This window comes from Brachyistius frenatus, unplaced genomic scaffold, assembly GCF_029030835.1.
Source record: "Brachyistius frenatus isolate BFR_SWC_R1_liver_20210118 unplaced genomic scaffold, ASM2903083v1 Contig_106, whole genome shotgun sequence".
Lineage (NCBI taxonomy): Eukaryota > Metazoa > Chordata > Actinopteri > Embiotocidae > Brachyistius > Brachyistius frenatus.
In genome coordinates, this window is record NW_027210705.1 from 1100051 (window position 1) to 1118197 (window position 18147).

The window sequence follows — 18147 nt, forward strand, 5'->3', positions numbered from 1 at the left end:
GTAACCTGGTTAGATAAAGGTACTGGGACAGATTTTGGGGCCACCAATCACTGTTTAGCAACATTTTAGTCCGAATCTGATGGTTGGCTGTGGGTTGGGCTGAGCTTTTGATGCTAAAGTCTAATAAGTAATACCTAAATTTGTCTTCTATTTTTCACCGGCTTTAATGTCAGTGCAGTCCCAGCACCGTGTACAAAAATGTCAAAATATCAAAAGCGACAGATGCATGGTTTGCCTTATAAACTACGTTATGAATAGTGCAGTGTGTGTGCTCATAATTCATTTTGGTTGAAATCAAGACAATACAACATACAGAGAGGACTCGAGACACATTCGTGCTTTTGGTTTGTGTTAGCTGTAAGCAGGCTTTCTGTTTGTTCTTGTCTGTGCTGAAACAGATTGAGTGGACGTCTGTGCTCTACTTAGATAAAGCATCTGGTGGTGACAGTCCATTGCTACGTGGGATAGTGTTTTTTTTAAAGGCATAATGATGAGAAACCGGACTGTCCTTTCTCTATTCTTAACAGTTTTGCACATGTAGACCTACGAAATGCATTTTTAACTCGGGTCTATTTATAATAGTTACAATTTTTGTGTAACGTAATTTTCTTTTTTTCTTGAAATGTATGATATGAAAGTGTTATGCAAAAAGAAACAGTATCGTTCCTGAATGTGTATTGAAGTCTAGCTATGGGTACTGGCATTCAAAATGTTTTATCCAACTGTTTAATGCCATCAATTGCACATATTTAAACACAGAGAAAAATCTCGATTTTATGATGAGGTTATATCATCATCCACAACCTGACATGATTCTTCCTTTTCCAGTGCCTTCTCCCAGTGCCTTACGACTGGACGCGACTGCCTCCTTCGGTGCGGCCAGGGAAGTCGTTGCCATCAAGGACTATTGCCCATCCAGCTTCACCACCCTGAAGTTCTCTAAAGGGGACCGCCTCTACGTTCTGGACTCGTCAGGAGGAGAGTGGTGGTATGCTCACAACAACACAGAGATGGGTTACATCCCTGCAGCTTACGTGCAGCCCATCAATTACAGAGACTCGTCCTTCAGCGACAGCGGCATGATTGACACTGTGGGAGACTGTCACGAGGAGGCGGCCAAAGAAATGGACCTTCTAGGAGAGTGGGCCGGAGTGATTCTGAAACCAACCGCTTTCCAAAACGGGAATCCTTTTGCAACAAACCATACCTCTACAAACCCTTTTCTAAATGGGGGTCCTCAGAGTTCACTTGATCAGAACAGTAATGAGAAATCAGTTGACCTCCTTTTGTTTGACACGCTCACTCCATCGGCGCCCAACTCCACCAGCAGCACTGCCGACATTAATGGTTTTGGGAGTGGCGTTATCAACTTCAACCCTCTCAGTCCCATTGTGGGGGTGGGGCAAACATTGCGCAGGGACAACCCGTTTTTTAGAAGCAAACGTTCCTACAGTCTGTCTGAGCTGTCCATCTTGCAGGCGCAGTCCGACACCCCTCAGGCCTCCTCTGGGTTTTTTGGAGGCCTTAAAGCGCCGGCACCAGAGCAGTTCCAGAGCAGAGAGGATTTCCGGACAGCTTGGCTCTCCCACCGCAAACTGGCCCGGTCTTGCCATGATTTGGATTCACTGGGTCAGAACCCAGGCTGGGGCCAAACACAGCCGGTGGAGACCAACATTGTCTGTCGGCTGGACAGCTCAGGAGGTGCAGTCCAGCTTCCAGACACCCATATCAGCATCCACATACCTGAGGGCCACGTGGCACCAGGAGACTCACAACAGATCTCAATTAAAGCTCTGCTTGACCCACCACTTGAGCTCAACAACGACCGCTGCACCACCGTCAGCCCTGTGGTGGAGATCAAACTCAGCAACATGGAAACCAAAACTACTGTTACCCTGGAAATGAAAGTATCCGTCGTGGTAAAAATGGAGAGCAGGCAGACGACTGAGGTCTTGTGTGTCCGCAGTGATTGCAAAGAAGGACCTTACACTCCCGTTCCTCAGGCGTACATATACGGAGACACAGTCCAGGTGTGCCTGGATAACCTTGAACCGTGTATGTATGTGTGTGTGGTGGCTCAGGCTCAGTCCGTATCTCCAGACTCCACGGTTTGGGAGCACGTGCTTAAAAAGATCACTTTAGGAGTGTACGGTCCCAAACATATTCACCCGTCCTTCAAGACAGTTGTGGCTATGTTTGGCCACGATTGTGCCCCAAAGACACTGTTAGTGAGCGAGGTCGGCAAGCAGGCGCAGTCTGCACCACCAGTGGCGCTGCAGCTCTGGGGTAAACACCAGTTTGTCTTGTCCAGACCTCAGGACCTCCGTGTAGGAGTTTACTCTAACATGGCCAACTATGAGGTAAAGGCTGGCGAGCAGGCCAGAGTTGTCCGGGGCTTCCAGGTGAAACTAGGCAAGGTCAGCAGGCTTGTCTACATCATTGCCTCACGCAACACAGACGATGTTTCTGATTTCACCTTAAGAATCCAGGTCAAAGACGACAAAGATTGTATACTGGCTCAGTTTTGTGTCCAGACACCAACACCGCCACCCAAAGCAGGTCCAAAGACTTCAGTTCAACGGCGATTCCTGAAGAAGAAGGAAGTGGGCAAGATAGTCTTGTCTCCTCTCGCCATTGCCACCAAGTACCCTGTTTTCCAGGACAGGAGAATAAACAACCTGAAGTTCGGAAAATTAATCAAAACTGTCATCCGACAAACAAAAAATCTGTACTTGCTTGAATACAAAAAAGGAGACTTTGTCGCTCTGTTGAGTGAGGAGAAGATCAAGCTGAAGGGCCAGTTGTGGACAAAAGAATGGTACATTGGATATTATCAGGGCAAAATGGGACTTGTTCATGCCAAGAATGTTTTAGTGGTTGGCAAAGTTAAACCCATTTACTTCAGCGGACCCGACCTCACAACTTCTTTGTTACTGGAGCAAATACTGAAACCCTGCAAGTTCCTCACGTACATCTACGCCTCTGTACGAACTATACTGATGGAAAACATCGGTAGCTGGCGAGCGTTCGCGGATGCACTCGGATACGGCAACCTGCCCTTGACGCATTTCTGCCGTGCCGAGCTGGACAGCGAACCGGAGAGGGTGGCATCGGTGCTGGAGAGGCTGAAGGAGGACTGTAACAATGCAGAGAGCAAAGAGAGGAAGTCCTTCCAGAAAGAACTCCTGACAGTAAGTTACAGCCTTGGCATCTTCCTTTGTTGCAGTGACTTAGAGCGTTTTCTCTGAACCACTGATTTGAAAAAAATGCAAATTATATCTCCCGGTTTTAAATTGTGGGTCTCAGCTCAATGTGTTTTGTCCTACATGTGTCCAATTAAATGGCCATATGTTTGTGTGTGTATCCTCCCGGTGGGAGATTTCTCTCTCAGAGCAGAGTTGTTCCTTTCCTGTGTTATCTGCCCACAGTTGCTTCAGGCTTTAGGCTTCAGGCTTTAGGCTTTAGGCTTTAGGCTTTAGGCTTTAGGCTGTGGTCCAGTCTGCTAATTCTGCTTGGAGTGCAGTCGATAACTGCTGTGTAGGCATCGAGGTCTAATCGGGACCCGAGGAACTGCGGAGACCAGCTGAGTACTTTGTCCCCATACGAGCATCTGTTACTTGAGTTACAGAGTGTACGTTGTGAACACAGTGTGTTTGTCTGATGAGTCCAATTGATCGCTCATGCTGCTGTGACAATTTTCAAACTTTATGTGCATATAAATGAAACTGGAGGGCAGACAAAACCAACCACTGGAACAGCGTAATTAAATAGACCTTTACTCTCGTATATAGTCATTTCAGAAATGATACCACATGCAGATTTAGTGTGCCAGTTTAACTGAACACTAAAAAACATCCACTGGTGCTTGACAACTCACAACAAAACCCTTCTTCTCCTCCACCTCTTCTCCAGAAAGCTATAATTGCTGCTATAATTAGAATATCAGATGGATATACTTCAGTCACGTTTGACTGGGATTTTACTCATACTTTTCTTTTTGAGCGAACAGATGTGTCCGCAGGAGACGAAGAGGCCCATTCATGCCTCACGCTTTTTTTCTTTTCAGTATATTCAGCTCTACTTCAAAGAGGCCAAAATGCTGAGCCGTGTACACTGTAGAGGTGCAGACCAGCTCGAACTGGCACACTGTTGTGCATTTTGTTATAGAAATGTAGATTTTCAGCATCACCTCGGGCAGTCTGAGCAGCGAGTTTCATCCTCAGATGCTTAAACGCCGCGGACGTTCCTATCATATCCAGTCTGAATTGTGCTTATGGCCACGAGAGCAGGAAAACTTAGCATTTTTATTTTCATGGTTTTGTTTTGTGTGTCCGTGCCTGCTGGAAATATTCCAACCTTTTCAGAGTGTGGTGCTCTCTTCTGCTTATAGCCAATGTTTCTACAATTTGTTCCTGTGTCAGTATATTATCCTGCTGAGAGTCTCCCTCCGAGGTCACGGACGTTCTACAGTTGGAGTCACACGCAGCAGGAACACTGTAATTTACACAAGGTTGTAAACACTAGTTAGAACCATTTATAGACAGAGAAACTGCAGTATGGAAAAGAACATAATAAAAGGTGGTGACGGGAAATATGCCCTGTTGGGTAGTCTGAATATAAACCTGTTTTTATGTTATTTCTGTCTGGATTACACCTAAACTGCTGCTTACTGTAGGGAAAATCAAGGCACGCAGGCAGCAATCCAGCAAATTTGAAATCACAAAGACTTTTTGTTTAACGAGCACAAATATGCTGTTTGTATGATGTGCAAACTTGGCATGGTTGTTTTTTCTCGCGTGCTGAATAAGGCAGAGCGACTATAAAGACTGTCAGATGAAATCATCCTCTCCTCTTGAAAATGGACAGTTTTCTGTCGGAGAGGACAATCTCTAACGATTTCCCTGTGTCATTTGACATGGATGGAAGTCTATTTTTAGACTAAAGAGAACCAAATCAAAAGCACTGGTCGCACCAAAGGCGGCTTCGCCTTTGTCTCCAGATGTTGGAACCCATTCTGGTCTGCTTTGATTGTTACTGGAGAGAGTAAATACAGTTTACTGTGTGTGCTCATGCAGTGCTGATGTTCCCCAAGTATATATTTTAATTTCCTTTCTCTTCTCCATTTAACTGCTTCTCAGATCGCCCAAGGTTGCCTCTATATTTAGTTAGTAATACACATACGCACCTGGTACTTTATTAGGTACACCCAACTAAAATCAGTTCAGTTTAATCATTGACTGTATATAAAATATGGATGTAGCTTCCATGACGTCACCCATAGGTTTCCTGAAAAGCAGTTTTGAGGCCCAGTTCTGGATGGCTCTGGCCGTTGTCATCTTGGCAGTGCCTGACTCCGCCTAACTCCCAGCTTATCCAAGAGTGGTCAAAGAGGTGGAGCTGAGGTGGAGCTGAATGAAGCCTGGTTGCTGAAACCAGTGGAGAGTCTCAGTCTCTATCACTCCAGCTGACAGTTCATGGCTGTTACGAGCCGCGACCACACTCACCTACCAGCCCTGCTCTTAGTACGTAATCTGAAATGAAAATGAAAAAATAAATGAAATGCGGGAGTTTAATTAAAAAGTACCCCCTGGACAGCTGTTAAAACTGAGGAAATGAACTATACAGACCAAAACCATACAAACTGGGACGAGAGAATGTTGATTGAAAAATTATTTGAACAGTTCATCGGTTTTTTTTTAGATATTAAGAATACGCAGAGAATAAACTCAACATTTTTTGAAGACAACCAAACCTTTCTTCTGGTGCCAACATCTGGCCAAAGTGTCCTCTTCTAAGTAATAACTACTGCAATAACTATTAGTCGACAAATACAAATTAAATGAATCAAACTTATCGGCAACTCTTTTGATGATCGATGACTCGTTAAAGCAAAACCTGCCAAAGATTCTGTGATTATGAGATTACTTTTGTCATGTTTTATAAACCAAGCTGTCAAACAGGTACTGAAAAACACAATAATCAATATTAAAAATCATTGTTGTGTGGCCCTAATGCTGATTGACAGATCTGTTTCTAACCATCTCATTAACATTACATCAGGTACTTTGTAACTCTGATAGCTAAACTGTCAGTGTGCTTCTTTTGTCCAACATTATAACATCCTGTGATGCTTTTCGTAGGCTTAGATGTTGCATCTTCATATCAGGTTTGTGTTTTCATTTCTGAGGCTGAGCTGCGGAAACCTCAGGAGTACAGGTTGAGATTCATCATCGTGTGTCGCTGTGCCAGCCGCCTGATGGCCCGATGCCTCTCCCAGTCAGTCATTCAAAGAAACAACCATGTAGAAGCTGAACTGAAAGGAAAACATCCTGTGTATGCTAGCACTGCTAAGTTGTGCTTTATTGCTCTTATTTTAGATATTCACCTTGTTAAACATTTCAAATACCACGACAATTACACGTGATGATGTTTCCTAATGGAAACTTGCTTCAGTCATTCCTGTCTGGAAGTGGAACATGTTGTGTCTTCTCTGTCTAAAAATATGTTTGCTTTAATAAAATGGTGACAGTTGACAGGATGTGCAGAGAGACAGAGAGAGAGGTGAATTATGTGCACAATACAGTAAACGGGAAGTGATTTTGCACATTTCTGCAGGTTCGGCTGCCAACAGGACAATATCTTGTCCTTGTTTATTGAAGGAGGTGTTTGCACCATCAACCCCCTTCCTCATAAATGTCTAGAAACCCCTTTAAACTCAGTAGAGGGTAAAAGCACCATCAAGACAGCCTGTAAGGAGTCGCGCTATTTCTTAGGCCGAATCTAAACTAGATGTTAATGGAGGATATTTATTAATCTCTAATCAATATATCACATGTGGACGTGTTTCATTCCGTCTAGATGTTTCCAGCTGATAACACCTGCGTGAATGAAGCCTCTGTCATGTCGTATACACATCAGTGGACCTGCAGAACAGCCTGGCGGTTCGTGAGGACGTTTTGTTGTTGTTGTCAGCGGATGATGGAAAGCGTCCAGGTTATGTCTGTTGGATCTCAAGCCTGCAGATGTTTCCTGCCTCATTGTTCAGAAAGTAAACAGAAGCTCCAGTTGTGGACCTGCAGGCGCCTGCAGTCCGTACGACCTCATTGTCCTTCCCATAATCCTCTTTGGCCCAGACGGGGGGTCTGCACACAGGACCAATCACAGACTGTGTCACCTTCTCTGTGGCAGGTGGATTCTTTTACATAACAGTGATTCCTTCTTAATGTGTCGGTGCAGCTGCACTACAGATGGACATTTTAACTATTCAACGGGCAATTAATAATTCAGCTACTTTTCATTTTAATGTTGGAAGACACACTGGTTCTTGTCCTGTGGCTATAAAACATCTGACTGCCGTACAGTTACAGTAATCTTAGGTAAACCATGAATATGATGTGCAGCATCATTTCATGTTTGTAAAGCTGCACAAGCATCATTGCAGTACAATCCTCTCATTAAGCAATTTAACCACTGAATGCAAACTTCTCACTTATTATTGGACTAGCAATTTTGAGTAAGGACTTTTTAAAATCAGTACCACATTTAAACATACAGTATTTACAGAACTGTGGATCAGTGAATGGGGAGAGCTAATTTGGACCATCGTTGGTGACAAATGCTAGGAATTATTTCATAATCATTATTAATAAAAGAAGTATGAAACAGACTTTGCTTTACCACTAAAAGATTAAACAAACTAAAATGGTTCCCTAAATACAAAATAGTATTTTACTAGTTAAGTGTGTTGAACCCTTTAAACAAAGTATAGAATATCCGACTGCCAGAATCTCTCTCTCTTAAATTGTTTACATTATATTGGTCATATTGGTCGCATGACTGTCGATAAAACATGATTGTATCACTGTTACCTGGAAAAGTGAAGAGAAAAGCGTCCCATGCTGGGCTAATTGGAAAGGTCAGATCACTGAAGCTATTTTAAAAACTTTACTTGAGAAACATCCATCACATAACTGGTGAGCTCTATAAGTCGGGTCAGGTTGAAAGCTGGCTATGACTTTAAATATTATCAGTTAATTAGTCTGAGTGTGGGTAGGGAATGTTTTGTCTCTTCTTGTTTATTAACATTTAAGACTTATTATCTGAAAACCAGCAGAAATGGCAGATTCATACTAACTTTTAAGCAATTATGAGCCTGCCTAGTTTTTTTCTTGTATTGCAACAGGACGTCTGAGTCATTCATTATAATAAGCCTTGTCAACTGGAGCCATGTGCAACGGTCGTGGTTGATTGTTGCAGAATCTTTGTCTTTACTTGTGAAGTTCTCCAGGCTGCATAAGCAAATGGACACAGATGTTGTTCAAACACGTTTTAACGTGTTTAAAATCTTTATAGGTGTTCACGAGGAATCAGTGTCACGTTTAGCAAATCACAATGTAAAGAAAAGGAAATCAGGCAGTGGAGACAATACAAAATGATACATGTCAAAGCCAGGGCTAAAAGAGGAGACATTCATCAGACACAAACAGGACTGTCAATAAATAATCATGTTGCTCTGTGACTGCTGGATGTGTGAAAAGGTTAAGTCTGTGTGTTGTGTTTACGGTTTGTTTTCACTGCCCCAAGGGGCCCAAACATATCAGTTATTACTGTTTAATGCAGACAAAATGCAACATAATCAACATGACAAACATCTCTGCTTTTGGACTGTTTGGCACACAGCTGGCTGCAGCGATTTCACTCAGACGCCCTGTTGCAATGCAAGAAAAAAAAGTAGGCAGGTTTTTGTAGCCAGATGTTATTTCAGGGCTGTTCAGTATTGTTAGTGCGAGGATATGACACCATTTCAAAACAAGCTAATTCTGAACTCACTGTGATCTGATTGTGAAATTACAGGCAAGCTTCTACAAGCTCTCTTCACTTTTCTCTCCCTCTCAAGCTGCTGCTTGTTTCTTTGGGGATTCAGACTGAAATCAGAAATGCGAGCAGAAAGGCAACCGATCGGCTCTTGTCCTCCCGTGACCGCTCCTTCCACATCATGTTCAGGCACGTTCAGGTTTTACAGTAAAATGTAAATCTGCCTGCGAGTTGCTTACTCCAACATTGTTCTCTTGTCAGCATAGGTTTGCTGTTGCAGCAGCAAATGCACATTTCAGTGGGTGAAGTAAAGACATTGTATAAAGCTCCTCACTGCACTTTAATCTTCTTCTTTTTTTCATGTTTTTCTGACAAATCAGCATCAGGCCCTCATCGTCTTTCTCTTATATGGAAACCAATTGATTGAAACGTCCTTTTCATCCATATTTACAGAAGCATGTAGAAGAAATATAAATGTCAAATTCTATAAAACATAGAGGAGATGGGCATTTCAGGCAAAAGTACTATTCTATAATCACTCTGAACTTTTTGACTATTATTCAATAGTCCCACCGACCCCAGCCCGCACGTAAACACACACATACACACTAAAAACTGCTGGCTTATTCTAATAACTCAAATGCTGAGTTCATGCTGTCGGGTTATAAACTCCTAAAGGAGCGGTGCATTACAACCAGACACTAGTAAAAACAGGGGAAGTAAGGAAGGACATTTACATTTACTGTACGATTTTTAATATTCTAATAACTATTCGAATATTTGAAAATCCTGACCCATCCCTCAAACCGTCTTTTACAAGCCAGGTCAGGAGAACGAATACTTCACTACCTGAATGACGACAAAACTCTGAAAACGTGACTGTACTTGTTCTTGGATGATTCCGTACGTAGTGAAGGTACCATAGTTGCCACAGGAACTGTAGGTACTGGACAATAACAACATGTGGAACGGTGACAGCAGGTGCAGCATCAGGTCCGCCTTGACTGACAAGATGATCAGGAACAAGTCATACATGAACAAAACCTGGTGAACAGACAGTCGCAAAGCGTTTGGAATGAAAGGAAGAAACATCTCGAAACTTATCAAAGCAGCTCAAAGACAGACGTCCAGATCTGCACCCAGAATTCAAGTTAAGAGTGTTTCAATCGTCACCTTTCTATTTACAACACGTCTACATAATGTAACTGCAACACCTGGATGTCTTGAAGCAATGGCCACCGATAGCTTGTTTAGGCTGATGTTTAGCTGCTCACAACCTCAGGAGCTCCCTTCAATCTCGTTTAGTCTGACAACGTGTGTGTGTGTGTGTGTGTGTGTGTGTGTGTGTGTGTGTGTGTGTGTGTGTGTGTGTGTGTGTGTGTGTGTGTGTGTGTGTGTGTGTGTGTGTGTGTGTGTGTGTGTGTGTGTGTGTGTGTGTGTGTGTGTGTGAATTTATGTTGAAGTACACTCATTTGACAGATTTATAATTCGTGGTGTTAAATCTGTTACAGAGAATCGTGGAATTTGAACGGTAGAGGTAACAACAACTTCCTGATATCATGACATCCCTGTCTGTCACATTAACTCAGATCCTCTCACTATCAGATTTTATACTAATTATTTTCTTAATGAATCAGTTAACTGTTTGTTTTCTAAAATATCAGTCATTTGGAAAATCAAATCATTAATCTCCATATTTGAATACAAAGCTAACACAAAGTTAGTTTTGTCTTCAGGCTGATCGATACTGAAAGAAACTGTTTGTTTCAGGACTAAATAAGCCCGCGTCACTGTGAGCTTCTGTCCTGCCACTTCAGTCTGGATTCTTCTGTTCAACTGAGGTAAGAGGAGCAGCAGAGAAAACCCTCCTCTTCCTCACGCGCCACAGTACTGACTGCAGATTGCATAAAGTCCTGAGGCATGAGACCACAGAGGGGCGACCTGACCTCTGTTGTATCTCAGGGCTAAAAGGGGATTTTCATTTCAAAGCTGTCACTGAGCCCTGCAGCAGAGGGTCTGACCCCTCTGGACTGTTTGCAGTGAGATCCGTGCAGCAGATAGAGCCTGGGAATAATAATAACATCCTATTTCTGGAGGAGGACTCCGAAAAGTGGAGAGGCCCATTATGTGCGATTAGCTTGCTGCTTTGCCATTTTTGTCCACAGATTACATTTTTTTAATTTTTAACATTTCTGGCCTCCTTCCTCTTTTCTTCCCCCCGTTCACTTCCTCTTCTCCCCTCTTCAGTGGTTGGGTGTGGCGAGCTGCTGCTTTTGGGATAATCGACTGAATATCAGATTGCTTGGTCTCAGGAGAGTTGGGAGTTATTTCAGAGTCAGTTTGTGAAGAATGAGCAGAGTTCACGTGTCGGGTCAAAACCGTCAGCCGCGGCCTGTAATCGGTTTCGGGTTTCGAGATCGCTGCTCCCAAACCGGCAGAGAGAACAGAAAGAACGTTTAACGCAAAAATGTGGGAAATGACAAAGACCCCGCGCGGCTAAGATAGAGTACAGAGGCTGCAAATGGGAAAGGTGGAGGAAGCCAGATGGAAAATGAAGATGGGATAGAAAAAATAATAAAGAGGAGATTGAAGTAGAGAGATTGAGCGTCAGTTGTGTAGCTGAAGGAAAAAACAGAAACAGGATGACGGAAGAAACAAGTCATTTATCAACAGCCTCACTGCCGGTCAAACCAAGGGCTCAGTTTGGCTGTTTTCTATGAATGTGAATGCACAGGCACTGTGTGTGTGTGTGTGTGTGTGTGTGTGTGTGTGTGTGTGTGTGTGTGTGTGTGTGTGTGTGTGTGTGTGTGTGTGTGTGTGTGTGTGTGTGTGTGTGTGTGTGTGTGTGTGTGTGTGTGTTTTTTGGTGTGCAGCGACAGACATGATTGAACCACCCGCTTCGTTCGTTTCCACATCAACGTTATCTCTGAAAATATGTCTGCAGGAATTTTCTTCTCGTTTTGACAGGCAGATGATTTATGCAGCGTGGGGAACTGCAGGGCTTCACCGCTGATTGCTGAGCTGGTGAAACAAACTCGGTGGCATTTAACGAAGACACACACACACACACACACACACACACACACACACACACACACACACACACACACACACACACACACACACACACACACACACACACACACACACACTCAGAGAGTCCCATAACACATAGACCAGCTGACATTTTGGAAAAACACAGCACAGCATTTAATGCCTCCACAGTCTCAGAGTATCGTCGCGCTGCGTAGAAGCTGTTGAAGTTGCATTAATGATAGCGTACCCAGTTCTGTCTGCTGCAGTGCAATTATTAGTTTGAAATGAGACTCAGACCCGCAGGGCACGACGTTCAGCGATAAATACTTTACAACTCATCATCAAAAATTTACAGCAGTCAGAATGTTTCCGACCAAAAAGGCGCGCCAGAAAAAGACCAAAGGGCAGCTTCACAATGTCTTCTTGAAAGAACAGACAGTGAGAAATAAACTCACGACAATTCAAACAGTTTAATCATACACTTATAGAGGCTGAACATTTACTTAGACTTCTGATTCTCATCAAGCAGAAGTCCACTGCTTCATCTAATTCCAATCCATCCATGTTTTCCCTCTTGTCCGAGGATGCGAGAGCAGCATCTCGTTCCCCAGCTCCTCCTGGAGGATCCCGAGGAATTCCCAGGCCTTATGAGAAATATAAATCCTCCTGCGTGTTTCTGGGGGTTTAGGCCCGGGTCTCCTACGCAACCCGCAAGTGGAGAAGGTTGAATCTTAATGAGATGCTCCAACCATCTTTTGACGTGAAGGAGAAGCGGTGTACTGGATGTCGGAGCTCCCGGCCACCCTACGAAGGACACTTGTTACAGCGATCTCATTCTTTCAGTCGCGACCCAAAGTTCATGAGCACATGACAGAGTTGCAACGCAGACCGCCTGGTAAATCGAAGGCTTTGACTTCCAGCTCAGTTCCCTGTTTTCCAGAGCAGTCTGGTGCAACGCCTGCTTTACTGCTGACGCTGCAACGTTCCACCTGTCAACCGACCGCTTCATCCTTCCTTCCCTCACGCAGTCGTGATACAAATATTATGATAACATTAAACAAAATTGAATACACGTTGTGCTTTCATGAAGTTTCATCTGAGCCACCATCTCTTAGCCAAGTATGCACTGTGTGAATATAAAGGTCTGTCCATTCTCCACGGAGGATGTTGCATCCTAATGGGTGTTAAACTCGGGTTACAACTATCGGAGCATCCTTTACTCAGTCTCCATTGACCACTCTCACCACCACCGCCATTGTTGGAACTACTCCAATGTCATCGCCCCACCCCCTCCTCCCCCGCTGATCGCTGATTGGTCCGCAAACAGGATTTCCAGACTATAATCACAGCGAAGACTGAAGCTGTGAGCAAAAGTCGGCCAGGCTAACCAGAGTGTGGTTTCAGTTTATTCTCAATGCTGGAAATGATGGTAGTTTGTTAAAAACATCTGTATTTAACTCAGCTGATGAAAGATTTATATTGAAACCTTGTTTATGAAAGAAACAATGTTGTAGCACAACAGACACTTTGTTAGTATTAGTATTTAGTATGAAAATATTTGCACGACTGTACATACAACTGTATATCTCCACTCTGTAAACAAACTAATATTGTTACCCAGCAGCACTTGTGACAGACTTAAAAGTCGTGTTGAGACAGGAAGTGATCTCCTTTATTTTAGCTAGGAAACAGGTGCTTGTCTGGCAGAAAGCCTCTTCGCCTCTGTGCACCCATGAAGACCCAGAAACAAACAAACGTTGTGTGACACACAAAGTCAAAACCAAACTTCAAACTTCATTTATTAACAACTCTTCACTGTGTTTTTTTTTTTTACCTGAATGTGGAGGCAGCTCAGCATTCCTGCTGTCTTGTCTCAGGGTGAACGAGGCTGCTGGAGCCCAGCATCTGCATTCCTCCTCCCCCTTCATATCCTGTAGTCCCACACATTCCTGAAACTGAGGCCGAGCTGGAGCTTTACCACCAACTAACTTCTCTCTGTTCGGTCTGTAAGTCAGGAAGCATAGCAGTGTGTCTGTAGCTGTCTTTTGTGAGGAAGTTAAGTAAAGGGGGAGAATATTTTTGGAGAGCATGTTTTCAGAAAGAGGGTAAAAAGGGGAGAACATTTTGAGAAAGTTAGGACACTCTTTCAAAGTGAGGATAATTTTAGACAATAAGGAACATTTTGGAAGATGAGCGGACTGTGAAAGTCCAGACATTTCTAGAAGTAGTCCAGTTTTTCTGGAATTCACTTCCTCAAAGGGTTGTTAAAGGTTTCAGACTTTGTTTCATGGTTACCTTTAGTTTTGTAGGTAGGCGTATTGTCAGGTTTTACACTTCGTCTTGCTCGTGGCTTGAAAGTACTTCCTGTTTAATATCTTTTATTTCCTATATTTGGGGTTTTAACTTGTTACTTTACAAAACACTTTGTATAACTTGATTTCTGACAACTGCTCAACATGTATAGATTCTTTAATCACCGTGTTGATTCCAGAATCGATATCTGATTTATTATTGACACACAGCTAGTGTACTAACAGCGAACAGTTAGCCTGTTAGTATCGGTGCACAAACTGGAAAGCTGATAAGTTGTTCAAACGGTGGACTCATTTAACGGCACCATCGAATCACGATAGCTTAACGTCCCGCTTCGTGCTGACATTAAACTGTTTTTGTTCAACTGGCTCCTGAACCTGAAGCTTCAAGCTCACGGCAATTCTTGATACAAGAAGGAAGACATGTATATCCATGCAAACGCACTTGAATTTGTATGTGCCACATTTGTTTTTGCAAATCCCCGTCTGAAGCACTGCAGGTTCTTTCTGCTGTAGGAGCAGACTGAGTCTCCACAGCGTTTTCTTTTCCCACAATCACCAGTCCTCTGGGCAGAATTGACGGCGACAGAGATGTTGCAGGGGCTGATGGGAGTGCTGGGCTCCTGTCCAGACCAGTTAGACCGAAACAAACAGGAGCCACTTTGGCATGATGCATTTTTCTTCCTCATTCTTTTGTCATGCTTGCAGCCGTGCCCGAGGATGTTGTTCAGCTGTCCGAAACGACGAAGAACGCTGGACAAGGACTGTTTATTACTGAGTGGGTCGAGTGGGGACATGTTGGACACAACACTGTCTCTCCTGGATCTCTCCAGTGCCTCCTATGTGAATCAGGGTTGAAGTTCGTCCCCTCGGTTCATACGTGACATAAATCTGCTGTTGAAGCAACACGAGGCTTTCACTTCCAGCAGAAAGCATGTGAAAAATGCACAAATCTTTGATTTGCGGGAGGATTTGAAGGCAGGCTGTAGAAAATGCAACAGGATCAACTCAGTGGAGTGAAACCTGTAGGTGTGCATTTATTCATCTCTTTGTAGTTGGTGGTTTTAGTCAAACTTTACTGACTTCTGCTCAGTTTCCATCTTCACTCGACTCCTTTTTAACTATTCACCAGGGTCCTCTCTCTTACCGTGCCCTCTAATTCCCAGTCAGAGCTCATATCGAAGTTTTTTCAGGCCCTGCATGTGTCCAGAATTTATTCTTGCCTCTGTCACTTCAAACCGTACCTTTTATTTACTTATCTCCGTCTGAAGTCCTCTCTCATCCTCTCTCCGCAGGCTCTGTTGAAGATGGACTGTCAGGGTCTCGTTGCCAGACTGGTCATGGACTTTGTCCTCCTGACCACCGCCGTGGAGGTGGCCGGACGCTGGAGGGAGCTGGCCGAGAGGCTCGTCAAGGTTTCACGCCAGCAGATGGACGCTTACGAGGCGCCGCACCGCGACAAGAACGGGGTGGTCGACAGTGAGGTGCGCCAGACTTACAGCAGATTTAACTGCAAACATGTCGTTTCCATTTGGATTGAATAGAAATAAGTATACTGTCCTCGCTTAGAAGCCAAACAAAACCAAAACACGATCAATATGTTAGACACAAAGGAATTTGACCCCAGCATTTAACCCTGCTGCAGCTGTGGGGCCCAAGGAGCACCGCGCGGGGGGGGGGGGGGGGGGGGGGGGGCCTTGCAGTCAGCCATGGATGCAGAGGGAGTGCCATTCATTCACCAATATTTTTTGTAGGTTTCAAAATCAAACAATTGCAACAAAAAAAATTGAAGTTTTATAGTTTTAAATGGCAGCATGAACGTAATAGCCTTTAAATATTCACTAAAAACTAACATATTACGGTATTTATAAAGCTTCCTTCTAGTGATGAAAAACTAGGAAGTTACGAGTAGATTCTGGTAAAGATAAGTTATTCACAAAACACCTGAGCCCTCACAAGAGCTCTTCAATTGAAAATCTGTTCGGAGCAGGATGAGGATTTTTAAGAGGTTTCAGAATTTCTTAAGGGGAGAAAATGGTGGAAAAACAAGAGGTAGGAGAAATATTCTTCAAACGGTGAATAACTGAGTTAATTGAACACTACAGATTTAATCTCACATCTACCACTCAACATAATAACACAACAGAAATGAAATTGATCACAGCATGAAGATATTTGGGAGCGTCAGTGATGACTCGGGTCTGTCGCGGTCTACCATCAGTAGAGTCAACAGAGTGACAGCGCTTTCACAGCCTCATGTTGGGCTGCAGCTCGTTTCTACTGTCGCCGGCCATTCTGTGCAATAAATCACACCTTTTAAAAGGAGGCATAACTCATAATACCCGCTGACTGTGTATAAAAGATGTAGCTTGCAGAAGTCCCATAAAGTGCAATACCACGAGGGCCGCCAGGGGTTGGCTCCAAAGACTCCCATTCAAAGTCATAATGGTGTTGTTTGCTAAAGTCACTACTTACTTGTATTCCGGTGGTGAAAAACATCCCATCAATCTTTAGATATAAGGCCTCAAAAACCAGAGTATGTTTGGGGGCATGATATGTTTGATTGACAGGCCTGTGTTGCAGTCAGGTTTCGGCTATCAGACGTTGTGTCCTCGGTTCCCCAATCAGGTGGAGTCATTTATCACTCGCTCCTCCCTCGTTCATCTAAATATGGTGGTGACAGGTACAGGTCGGCGGTTGGTAACACCTAGCAACAGGGTCGACCACACCTCCTTACGAAGAGGACATTTGCTGTCCCTTCCTTGCTGAGAGTTACTCTGAGTTTCCTGAATCACTCCTGAGCTCAGAGTTCGGAGCTGTCCGAGAGGATTCTCATAATGTTTGTGAATGTGCCGTGACCTTTTGTAACCAAACCACTTCCACAAAGCTGAAGTCGACGCCATTTTGGAGCTAACTCTTTGGGTGCGGTTGAATATTAAAATAAATGACCTCCTAAGTCCTTTCTTAAGCTCTATTCTTTGACCCCAGTGGAAAACATCATGAGGTCATGGAAAGATGAGAAGGGGAATTAATAAGGAAACGAGAACCGCGGTGTTCAGAGAATCCGACTCCACCTACTTACGATACGTAAATATGCGACGGTGGATGTTAATGCTGTAATCTGTGCGGTGAAACTACAATGTTATGAAGATAAACTACAAAAAGCCTCTTGGACACTTGGTCCCGTGTGTTCTCACCGTGTTGTTTCATGCAGGCTGTATAAACATGGACATCTTACTCATACAGCCACAAAGCACAGTAACAGGCCTGAAATAAATCGATCTTCTTCATCAACTCAGATCTGCTGTGTGGAGCTGATCAAATCCTTTTATTAGTTTATCTACGATTCACTAAACAACGACAGTTCTGTTAATGTGACATTTGTACAGCAACTCAAAGCAGGCTACACGAACATGTTTGTTGTTACTGGGATACTTTTTTTCTACAGTTTAGTCGTTAGTTTACGTTATTGATCTGAGCATCTTTCACCTTGTGGTAAAATTGAAGTTTGTAAAAGTTATGAAATTTGACCACAAGGTGAAAGATGCTCAGCATACGTGAAAGGTGTGAAGTGTTCAAAAAGACGTGTGTGCGCCTCCAGCAACTGAAGGCAGCAAGCTGACATTTCTGTTCACTTTAAAGTTTGTGGACCTGATGTTCAGAAAGTCCTCCTCTGGAACATGTAAAGCGTTTTGTTTTTTCAGAGGAGGTTGCTCACCCTCCTTGTCCACTTTTAGTATTTGACACGCATTCCGATTAATTTACCGGATGAAAACAAATATTGAAAGATCGGCATCACATGTTCAGCCTACAAATCTACTCCTGCAGGCTGCATGTGTTCCTCAACGGCCAAGTGATGCGTCGCATTAAATGTTGTTGGCGCAAGGGATTGTGGGACGGCGTTATCTCCTGTCATTTGCATCAAGGACGGTCCGGTGTATGCTACGCTAAAGGAGATAAAAAAAAGGAAGCTTTGAAGCTCCTT

General features: G+C 43.6%; 1 protein-coding gene across 2 annotated transcripts in view; it reads left to right on the forward strand.

Annotated features, from left to right (window-relative positions):
• The window catches only part of LOC138628819 (SH3 domain-binding protein 4), a 45338-nt gene that overhangs the window by 23566 nt on the left and 3625 nt on the right, over positions 1 to 18147 (forward strand). For both annotated transcript variants that reach the window (XM_069712070.1, XM_069712071.1), the window contains exons 3-4: positions 829 to 3191; positions 15458 to 15646. In XM_069712070.1, the coding sequence (XP_069568171.1) occupies positions 829 to 3191; positions 15458 to 15646 (2552 nt within the window). The remainder of the gene's footprint in view (positions 1 to 828; positions 3192 to 15457; positions 15647 to 18147) is intronic.